Genomic DNA, 12,131 nt, shown 5'->3' on the forward strand with positions numbered 1-12,131 from the left:
TGCGTAAAATAGGTATCTGACAAAGGACTTGTGTCAGAATGTATATTCTTACAACTGAATGATAAAACAATTAAAAATGAGCAAAAGAATTGAAAAGACATTTTATCAAAAAGACAGATGGCAAATAAGCACATGAAAAGATACTCATCGTTATTTGTTATTAGGGAAATGCAAATTTAAACTAAAATGAGGTACCACTAACCGCCCACTGGAATAGCTAAAATCGAAAGGGCTGAGCATAGGAAAAGTTAGGAAGGATATGGAACAACTGGAACTTTCATCTATCACTAATGGGTACACAATTGTTGGCAGTTTGAAAAACAGTTCATCAGTGTCTCATAAAGTTAAAAGATTTATATATGAGCTATCCATCTCACCCCTAGTTATGTACCCAAGAGAAGGTCTGTTCTGTAGGTACTGAGAAGGTTGTTAAGGGCGGAAGGCCTGGAGGCTTGCTTTCTGAAGATCATCCTCAGAGCCATAACTAGGCTGAGTAAGGACAGAGAGATTTGAATTATTGAGCATCACAATATCAGTAATGCTTTGGGGGAGCTTGATAAAATACAAATTTTGATTCAGTAGTTCTGAGATGGGACCCAGAAGTCAATATTTTAGTGTTGGTGACCTTGGATAACATCCTGAAAAAAGAAGAGCTAAAGAAAAGTAAATCAACCAGTAAGAAAACTATGGAAATATCAACATGGAATGCAGAAAGGATATTAACTAGGATTAGCTGTGGGGATATAACATAAGGGTCAATCTTTGAAATTATTGAAAATATCTAACTACTAGAAATTGATCACTAACCCAGAAAATAAATATTACTGAAAATGATCCAGACGTTTGGACTCAGAGTTGCTGAGTAGTAATGATACCACTCAGATGGAAAACAGGGAAGAAAACATTTATTTGAAAAACTTGAGATCGGGCTGGGACTTTTCAAAAAGCTTGCAGATGGAAACCCTTGACCATGCTGATTCAGGAGATAAGCAGAAATGGATTTTGAAGACCTTGGCATAATAAAAAATGAGACTTGAAGTTATGGAAGAAGCGGTTACATCACCAATGGAAAAATGCTTTTAAGAATGTGGTTTAAGGCCCCTTGGGGTCCACTTACCACATTTTGAGTGAGCAGGGGATTATGAGTCAACAGCAGAAACTGAAAAGGTCAGTCAAGAAAGAGAAGCATAAATAGAAGAGTACAGTTTTCAATGAACTCCCATAAGGGTTTCACAGATAGGCGTTGTAATTTTGTACATACTGGGGAAAAGTTGTTATGTGATTTAGCCAAGGTCAAGTGGATAATTTGTATAAGCTGCCCAGATGTCAGGTAACTCTCCTGGCTGAAAGTTCAATGTTCTTTGCTTTAGGGAATGTTAAACACATATCAAGGTACTAATGTCAAGTATAACACTATGAAATAATTAAAGCATATCAAACTTTAAAATAAGCAGGATTCTTTTTTTTCCATATACATGACTACTAAAATGATAATTACTTGTTTATGGTATTTTGTATTGCAGATGAGATTAGGCATGGCCTTGAATTTTTTCAGTGACTCTAAGGAAATTCTAAATAGAATGGGACTTTGCTTAATTTGTTGAGTTCTCTAGTTTAAAAGAGTGTTTTTAAATGAACATATTCTAACTATTCCCCTGGCATTAGTATTCAGGAAACTAGGAAATGTATCCCCAGGAGAAGTAATATTTAGTAGTTTTGTACTTGCAGATAATTCTGTGTGTTACTTTGAAGGATACTTGTATGAGCGTATGAATTGGACAAATGGCAGAAAGGCAAGAAAACATTTTCTTTTCTTTTTCTTTTTTGAATATAGAACTAATGAAATAGATCTGCCTTGGGTTCAGAGTTTATGCTTTTTTACTATAATCTTACACTGATAATTTAAATTAATTGCTTTGCCCACCCTTACAATAATATTTAGTCAGCCTTTCTTCTTTCATTATTATAGTTGGAGCTAAGTAAGAAAAGGAAAAAGGCTTTCGGAACTCTGAGTCAATAGGCAGCTCAGAGAGACATGGTCACCTCCTTCCCTGATGCGTAACTTCCCTGGTGTTATCTCAGTTGTAAGAACAGCAACATACACATGTGTTGGGATTGTGTGACTACCTTAATCTCTTCAAGCTGATTTATTTTGACGGTAAAACACCTGGGTCTCTATTGGTCTACCTTTACCAAGTAATACCAGTCAAGAAAATTAAGATTTTTTCCAGGTCATGATGGAAATTGCAATGGAATATTTTGCTATTTTCTAACAGAATACGATTCTATGCACAGGATCTGGGTGATCCAGAGAGTTTCCAAGGAGTCAGATACATGTTTCAGTATACACACAAAGTAGAAGATCAGCTTTTATTGTGTTTAATATTTTGTGCATTATATTCAGCGACCCTCCCCCAAAATTCTTGGTTGTAAAACTGCAAGAATCTACTGTATTATCTCCCATGTCTTTGGTGCTAAATCAACCCAAATGAGATTTGAGTAAATGAAGAGGAAACTCTGTGTGTGCATGCTATGGGAAGAAATAGTGGTGATTACAAGAACCATAGGAAATTTCATTGGGTTTGAATAGTATTCAGCTACATAGTAATTAGTGAGTGTTATGGAGACTGGAGCTGTAGTAGCAGGAAGTCAAAGAAGTCAATCTGTTTTGCTCCAAAAATAAATCAAAAGAATTTATCAAGAAGAAACTATCAAGAAAGAAATAGTTAGGTCAAGCTGAGTGGAAGTAAATTCACATTTTTAATATTTAAATTCACATTGACAGACACATCCGTGCTGTCTGGAAAATTATGTAAACAGCATGTTTCCCCATTTGCTATAACTGTACTGACTTGTACTGTCTAGCCAACTTTTTCATCCGTTCTTTTAATGAAAAGAGCTCTGCCTTATTTTTATTTTCTTAGTTATTATAAAATTATTTTCCAACCTCTTATTCTAATATAGCCTCTTTTTACCATATTTCTTGTCTACTTACCTTCAAAGTGCCTTCAATATGACTAACAGATTAAAAGAGTGTTTAAAACATCCATTAAAATTTCACAGGGCAGAGAGTTAACATCAGCAATTGTGGACACAATTAACTATGAGAGCTGGTAGATGTTCAGAACAGATGGGGAGCCAGAGTTAGAGAAGCAGGGGAAGAAGGACAGAAGGACCGAGGCTGAGGGTCATGGTGGATGGTGTGGAGTAAGGGGAAATACTGCTGAATTTGTTAGAAAACTTTGACTCTGTTCCCTTTGTGCTGCCAATCAGCAGTCTGCCCTAGAACAGATCATCACACTTTTTTCGTAGTTTTTTTATCTGGTTAGTGAAGAGGTCCACTCAACTCCCTTCTAGCTCTAGAATTTCACGATCCACTGCAAAGATATAACTATTCAGATATGACAGGGTCTTATTAATTAGTTGCTTATTTTGAACTTGGTTTAACTGGTCTTCTGTAACTGTCCACACTCACAACAGGGAGATTCAGAGACAATTTAGTAACAATTATTGAGCATGGCACTACTGACTACATATTGAGAGAGCACCAATAAATGTTTACCTTGAGTTACAGCATTGGTGAAGACAGCCTTATATCCAGGAGTGTCTCAGTAAGTGATCTGTGATTCAAAATAATGCAATGGGTTAAAGGGCCCCTTCCCAACAGATTACAAAGCATAAATATGTTAACAATGTAGGTCAGTGCTTGAGTTACTTCTCTAAACAGATTGGTAGGCCCCGTGTATGTTAAGTGTACTATAATACAGAAAATCAATTACTGCACCCTGCAGTGTATAACAGGGTGAAGCCATTAAACATTTCATCAGGAAATTGCAGAGTACAGCTGTAAAGTTCTTTATTGTTGGAAAGCCATCATTACGATAGTACTTACTAGGTATTTACCACCAGCTTGTAAATCCTACATGGCAAGTTGCATAGTAAGCTCGTTAACACTGAACACTACCGAAACCATTTGGTGGAGGAGACAGTTTAGAGGGTAGTAATGGGGAATAAAAGCCAAATGTTTTCATGGGGAAGACTGCTTATGTCAGCTCTACTGCTGAAATCTGTCCATGATGCTAAAAAGAAAAAAAGGTCTCCTGCCTCTATTTTTTTTTTTTGAAGAGATATGTCATTCTTTAGCCTTTAACTGTGTTTAAAATACAAAATAAACATAGTCTGATCACATTTTCTTTAAAGGTGTATTTGGAATTACTTGAAAGGCACAGCAGGGAGATGGTGTTCAAATGATAATCCCCAGGGAACTACATCTCCAAAGACAGGATCTGGAACTAAAAGGGAGTGGGATGAGGAGACAGATGGTGTTTACAATGCATATAGAACCTCAGCATTAACTTTAGAATAGAACTCAAGGCCTTGGCAGAAACCCAAACCAAACTATTTTCCATTGATACGTAAGCATCATTTTCTCTCTCTGTTGCCTGCACTTTTTCCACCATCCACACCACTTAAGTGACAGCAGATCTGCCACTGACCTTTTCAAGGCTCTGTGCTGAACCCCTGTCAATTTCTTTCCAGACAGAGCTTTTCGTACATGCCTTCAAGGATCAGCTGGTCAGAAGTGCCCTTTTAGCACTTTACACTGCCAGGCCAGGAGGTGTCCTTAAGAAGCCGCCCTCTCCTAAGAACAGCACAGAGGAGAGCAGTTCCCAGGACCCACCCCCGCCGATGAGAAGGCAGGACTCCATACCGCATCATTCGGACTACGATGAGGAAGAGTGGGTAAGTTTTTAATTTTTTTTTACATAGCCTGCCTCTCCGTGTCTAGTCCTGAAAAGTAAAGCAAGAATGTTAAAAAAAAAAAAAAATCTCTGCTTTTTATGAAAACAAGTCGGAACGCAGTCATAATACAGATTGTGGATAAATAGGTTACATTTTTCCTCAGGGGCAAATGATAAAATGAAAATTTTATTCCTGATGACATTTACTTGACGTGAAAACCTATTTGCTCTCAAATAGCTTCTATATATAACATATACATTATATATATTATATATATATATATAATGCAGTCAAAGAATAAATATCTCCAAGAAATGTCATCAAAGCAAGGATGCCACAATTGCAAGACTCTATAATATCAATACTTTTCCTTATTTATTGCCAAGGTAATATAAACCATTAAAATTATTTTTTAGAAAATAAGTCAATAATCATCCATAATCTACTCCTTAGATGCAACAAGTATCTTCATTGGTGCAACCCAGCGTGTAAGTTCTGGACACACTTGAAAAAGCGTTAACATTTATATGGCAGCGGACACAAAGATCTCTTAAATCCTTCTTGTTCATGGGTTCTATTATTTTTTAAAAAAAGATGTAGCGCTGGGCTTCCCTGGTGGCACAGTGCTTGAGAGTCCACCTGCCGATGCAGGGGACACAGGTTCGTGCCCCGGTCCGGGAAGATCCCACATGCCACGGAGCGGCTGGGACCGTGTACCATGGCTGCTGAGCCTGCGCGTCCGGAGCCTGTGCTCCGCAACAGGAGAGGCCACAACAGTGAGAGGCCCGCGTGCCGCAAAAAAAAAAAAAAAAAAAAAAAAAGATGTTACTCCAGGTGGCTCTAAAATTGGCAGGAGAATGGCCACATAAAAGCATCTGAAAAAATAACTAGCAAAGACACATAAACCAAAGAAGCCAACATGGTGATAGGAACTGTAGGTGGGCAGAATAAGACAGGAGAAAATCAAGGTTTCTCTCTCTGGGTGAGAGGGGACAGTGTGTTTTTCCTGAATCAATGCATATTCATTATCCAAGAACCTTTTGAAGTATATGCACATCACACACACACACACACACACACACACACACACACACACACACACACACACACACAGAAGGAAACGCTTTACTGAATCATATGTTAAACCAAGAAACTGCTGTAGTATGCTAGCTGTATTAGATGTTAAATAGTTAACGATTACTTTTCCTGCCACCCTAAATTTAAAAGTGTTTGGGTAGTAAATTATTTGAAAGGCGCAGACCTCTCAAAAAAATTGCTGTCTGAAATGCTGTGAAGTGATACCTGCTCTTTCTTTTGATAAAATTTCTATCACAGGAAAGACAGAGCTGGGCTCCATGAGGTAAATGCTGAATAAGTATTTGTTGTTGCTGATTAAGATTGCATTTCTCCCACTGCATCATTTTCAAAAGAGCAAATCTAATATTTCTTCCTTGTACTGTCACCTTCTTCTTCAATTTATTCATAGCTCCAAGGCGTGCATACCTCTTAACCTCTCTGAAGTTCAATTTTTTTCAACTGTAAAGTGAAAATAACAGCACCTGTTCTGTTTAGCTCTTAGTGTGGTCCTAAGATAAATGATTTACCTGTGTGACAATGCCCCATGACCTGGAAAAGCCCAGGCCAATGCATTGTATTACTTTAATATTATTGCTGTATGTTTTCTTCTTTAAGATATGTAAATTATATAATCTTATTATGAGGATCAATACTACTCCTTGAGATAAATGGGGAAATGGGGTAGATCATAAATTCGGAATGTAAATTTGAAAGAGTGTGGGTAGATATAGAACTTGTATTTCATTTAAATAAACATACAGTAAACTTTTTGACAAATGATTGCCATTTTTTATTCAGTCGAGGGAGAGTTTTGGAACTGGGTATCTTTTGTTTTCATAATTTTCACCTTATTGTGTTATGCAAACACACTCCCACACCTCACCCTCCTCCTGTGGCTCCAATCGCCCCTCTCCTTCCCTCCCTCCTTTTAGATAACTTGTGAGAACTTCTATATCCACAGGTGCTCCAGAAGGGAAGATAAGTCAGATCATTAGGTCCTAGAGCTCAGAGTCTAGTGGTAGATAAAAATATGTTAATAAATAGTTAAAATGTTGTGATAGGGATGGAGAGAGACAGGTGGGAAAAGGTTGACTCTGCTAATGTGACTTCAGATCAACATTTTAAATACAGAAACTTTTTATGATGGGAAAGTGGGAGAGAGTAGGAAACATGGTGAGTTGAGGTCTATGGTGAAGCATTTGGTGGGTGTTACTGAGTGGGTGGGTGGGTGTTACTGAGTGTTACTGAGCCCTTGTTGGGGTGTTACTGAGCCCTTGTTCTGCCTGGGTTACTGTGCCACGTGCTGGGGAAACATAGGTGACCCGCCCACGGCTGCGAGGGCTCCATGACCTATTCAGGGCTCTGGAGACACCAGTGGCAATGACAGTGCAATTTAGGATTATACACAGGATGAAGTGGGAGTCTGGTGGTCAGGATGGGATCTCCAGAAGTAATTCCTGAGATATAAATGTGAATAGAAGTTAACAATGTGAGAAAGAAGATGAGGTGACCCTTTAGACAGGAACACTTTAGCTGACATAGGTCGTGTGTGTGTGTGTGTGTGTGTGTGTTAGTTGCTTACTTGTTTTGTTTTAAAGGTCGTGAAATTGACTCTGTTTATCACTCCAAAGGCCACGTAAGAGACTAAGAGACTGAGAGGCTATTACTGATAGAACAAGGTCCTTGCAAAGAGGAGAAGATGATCAATTCAAGCAGGCAGGTGGAGGACGAGTCCTGGGCAGAAGTGTGCTCCTCAGCTGAGACCGCAGGGAAGGTGTAAAAATGGCTTTTACTTTTGTGAGGGTGCGTGGGCCTGGATGGCTTCTTTGTTCTTTGCTTGAAATATTTTTCTCCAGGTTTATTGAGCTATAACTGACATATAACACTGCATTAGTGTAAGGTGTACAACAAAATGATTTTATACGTATATATAATCACCACAATATATTTAAACATCCATCAACTCATAGGATTACAATTTTCTTTTCTTAGGATGACAACTTTGAGACCCATTCTCTTAGCAACTTTCAAATATACAGTACAGTGTTGTTGACTATAGTCACCATGTTTTACATTACATCCCTAGGACTTACTTATCTCATAACTGGAAGTTTGTACCTTTTGACCCCCTTCACCCATTTTGTCTCCCCCTCCTCAGCTCTGGCAACAACCGATCTATTCTCTGTTTCTATGAGTTTGTTATTTTTTTTTTTTTTTTTTTTTTTTTGCGTTACGCGGGCCTCTCACTGTTGCAGCCTCTCCCATTGCGGAGCACAGGCTCCGGACGCGCAGGCTCAGAGGCCATGGCTCACGGGCCCAGCTGCTCCATGGCATGTGGGGTCTTCCCGGACCGGGGCACAAACCCACATCCCCTGCATCGGCAGGCAGACTGCCAACCACTGCGCCACCAGGGAAGCCCTGAGTTTGTATTTTTTCTATTCTGTGTGTAAGTGAGATCATGGTATCTGTCTTTCTTTGTCTGACTTATTTCACTTAGCATAATGCCCTCAAGACCCATCCATGTTGGTGCAAACAGCAGAATTTCCTTCTTTTTTATGGCTGAATAATATATATACACACACACACACACACACACAATATATGTGTGTGTATATATATATATATATATATATATATATATATATATATACATCACATTTTCTTTATTCATGCATTTGTCGATGCACACTTAGGTTGTTTCCATATCTTAACTATTATAAATAATGCTGCAATGAACATGGTGGTGCAGGTATCTCTTTGAGACAGTGATTTTGTTTCTTTCCAATATATACCCAGGAGTGGAATTGCTGGATTATAAGGTGGTTCTGTTTTTAATTTTTGGAGGAACCCTCATCCTGTTTTCCATAATGGCTGCACCAATTTATATTCCCGCCAACCGTGCACATGGGTTCCCTTTTCTCCACCTCCTGGCCGGCACTTGTTATCTACTAGTTGTTTGATGACAGCTGTTCTAACAGGTGTGGGGTGTCTCTCATTGTGGTTTTGCTTTGCATTTCCCTGATGATTAATGATGTCGAGCACCTTTTTGTGTGTTCTTTGGAAAAATGTCTGTTCGGTTCCTCCGCCTATCTTTAATTATGTGTTCTGTTTTGTTTTTGGCTATTGAATTATATGAGTTCTTTTTATATTTTAGATATTAACCTGCATGACTTCTTTTATCATAAAAGCAGAACCATGTTCAGAAGAGGGCAGAGAGGACAGGCTGAGGAGAGCGGTGAAAGTTTCGAATAGGCACCAAAGAAAGTGGGTAGAGTGCTTATTATCAACTTTTGAAAGAAATAGGAAATTCCAGTGCTTGTGAGGGACGGCCAGTATTCCAGTAGGAGTCTGCATGGATGCTGGCTTACCTTCAGTCATTCACTTGGGAATACCTTGGTAGGAAAAAGTCTGCCTGATTTTTTTTTCCAGTTGATGCAGGAGTGCCTTCTCAGTTTCCCAGGGTTTTTTGGTTAGGGTAGGGTAATAATGATCTGCATCTAACTCTTTACCTCCTTTCATACAATTTCTGAGTTTCTTCCAGAACCCACTATTTCTAGAAAGCATATAAATGCTCTGATAAATTTATCACAATTACAAGGAAAATCTTTCCCACTCAGAAAAGTTACTTCTAACTCTCTTCTCCTAATATAATTTTACTCTATTTGCAAACAATAACCAAGTTTGATTGTTATATAACAATTGTTATTGACGTTCCTTAGCAACCACTTTCTATTACAAATATCCCTTTGTTAAGAGATGGAAATCCCTTATTTAAAAAAATTCACCAAAGTCATAACCATTTAACATTATTTTCAAATCTTTATCTAACTTTGAAAAGTTGAGTAACTCCAAAGAAAATGTAGCTAATTAGAAATGCCTTTAGAGACTGTGCTATTAAATGAATTGGAAACATAATTTTGTGTACCACTTTTCTTAGTTAATTAAGTGTTAGAAAAGTTTCAGCACTGATTACAAGTCTAGTCAACTTCCTGAAATAATTCAATGTTTTAAACAATTAATTTAATTGGGTTTCTGTGACATACAAAAATATTCTCTGATCACGTACGTTGATTTAGGTTTGCACATAAGATTAAAGTAGTTCCATTTTACAAAATCTGTTTTATTTAATTTCTGGCAGGGACTGTAGGTTTAACAACTACCTAACTTGAACAACTGCATTTAACTTCTAATAATAAATATTTGGAAAGTGAGTTCATGTTAGGAAATTACTCTTGAGTTCTACTGAGCTGATGCCTATAAAACACCTTTCTTTTGGAGGTCAGGAGAATCTCTGTTAACTCTCTATCAGTGTGAGAAGGTTCTTTCTCTGTTCAGCTTGTTTGTTGGCAAAGTTGATGACATATGAATCTGGATAATAATTATCTAGTCAATAAGGAAGAGATTGAAACTAAAATGATCACTGACCAAAAAAAAGTCTGTTATTTGCTGAATTTTACTTATTAAATAATTGAGAGCTTTAAAGGTTTATTTTCGTGAAAAGTTAGTAAACAATTAAACCGCAGAGGAATATTGGGATTTTATGACAATCTGTGCAAAGAAATAGACTAATATCGCATTCTTCATCTTTTAGCTGGTAAAGATGACATATTGCTTTTCTGTCGCTACATCTCTACAACAGATGCTCCCAACAGCTGGGATTCCAAGATTAGTTTGTCCAAAATGTGAAGGCATGTCAACCAACCAAAGTATTAAGTTGACCCAGTTTTTGTGGCTTCCAGTAATTATGCTGTTCTCTAGAACACTGTGATTTAACTTCAACATTACCACACTGACGGGTTTGGGACTAAATCTGCCTACCCTCGTTCAGTAATTGTTAAAGAAAAAAGATACACTTCTGATCTTTTATATTCTGATTCATTCCAGCAAAGTGCAGGACTAAGAAAACTGTTGTTATTATTTAGCCATATCCCAAACCCATTTTTCAGTTGAACTACATTTGTATATCAGGCAATGATTCCGCATCCAGATTAGCCACTTAATTTCCCTTCTTCATGTTGTAAATGTAAATCAGATTTAAAATTAGTTTCCATTCTTAAGCTAGGAGAACATTTGCTATGTATTATTATGGCAAAATGTGTTTATGTCACATAAGCACAATAGATGGTTCGCATTAATCCATATACGTTTTCAGTCATTTCATAGTTTATAGAAACAATGGCACAAATTCAGTAATACTTATGTCCGACATCCTCTGAATAAAGTCTCTGTACAACCTGAAAAAAATTGTGGTTTCTCTGTAACTCAGTATTCCCGAAGATTGAATTTTGGAATAAGACTTACATCTTTCTGGTGTGTTCTTTACCAACTTCTCACAGTTCATTTTCTACTACACCTTTCTCTAATGATGTGTAGAACAAATATGAATGTTTCAGTTTGACAGGAGTATTGATAGAGCTATTTATATTGTCAACATTGGTAGCAGTGAGCATACGTGGCTGCAAAATATTACTAACTGTTAAGGACAAAACTTATCTAGCCGGTTTCCTCCTCCACAAACAATCTGCAGTGATCTGTATTCTCAACTTCTCTTGCCAGATTCTGTCTCCATCTTAGACCTTACCTCTAGGGAAGATAGTTAAGGTCATGCATAATGCAGAGGTACCTATGCAAATTCATATTCCAAAGCAATTCTGTTCAGTTCTCTGGCTGCCTAGAATTAGGCTATGTGAAACCATTGACCTGATCTTAATAAGAAGGAAATAAATCGTTCTCATTGTTTAAAAGTAATGAATTCTTGGGCTTCCCTGGTGGCGCAGTGGTTGAGAGTCCGCCTGCCGATGCAGGGGACACGGGTTCGTGCCCCGGTCCGGGAGGATCCCACATGCCGCGGAGCGGCTGGGCCCGTGAGCCATGGCCGCTGAGCCTGCGTGTCCGGAGCCTGTGCTCCGCAACGGAAGAGGCCACAACAGTGAGAGGCCCGCATACCGCCAAAAAAAAAAAAAAAAAAAAAAAAAATAAAAGTAATGAATTCTTATAGACAACTGGATACTAATCTGTGATTTATCTTTTCTAAAGCAATACCTATGACTTAGTTATGTGAATCAGTAAAATGTCCACTAAAATAGGGCCACTTATTTCCAAATTTTCTGTTATTGATACACAGATAGAGATGTATGTATACATACACGTGTATGTATTCAACTCCAAAACATTTTGTATAATACAGCATTATTCTTGCACCCCATGATCACACAGCCTCGTGAATGCTGAATTATAATCAGTTGTTTATGTATCTGTTTCTTCCATGTGCTCATCAACTTTATAAACTCCTAAAGGGCAAAGACAGTGTT

The 12,131-nt window shown here is 37.9% G+C and overlaps 1 protein-coding gene across 11 annotated transcripts in view; it reads left to right on the forward strand.

Moving 5' to 3' along the window:
• INPP4B (inositol polyphosphate-4-phosphatase type II B) overlaps positions 1–12,131 on the forward strand; it is a 717,808-nt gene that overhangs the window by 583,250 nt on the left and 122,427 nt on the right. For all 11 annotated transcript variants that reach the window (XM_079920302.1, XM_079920301.1, XM_079920305.1 and 8 more), the window contains one exon: positions 4,540–4,743. In XM_079920302.1, the coding sequence (XP_079776428.1) occupies positions 4,540–4,743 (204 nt within the window). The remainder of the gene's footprint in view (positions 1–4,539; positions 4,744–12,131) is intronic.

This window comes from Stenella coeruleoalba (genome assembly GCF_951394435.1).
Source record: "Stenella coeruleoalba genome assembly, chromosome: 4".
Classification (NCBI taxonomy): domain Eukaryota; kingdom Metazoa; phylum Chordata; class Mammalia; order Artiodactyla; family Delphinidae; genus Stenella; species Stenella coeruleoalba.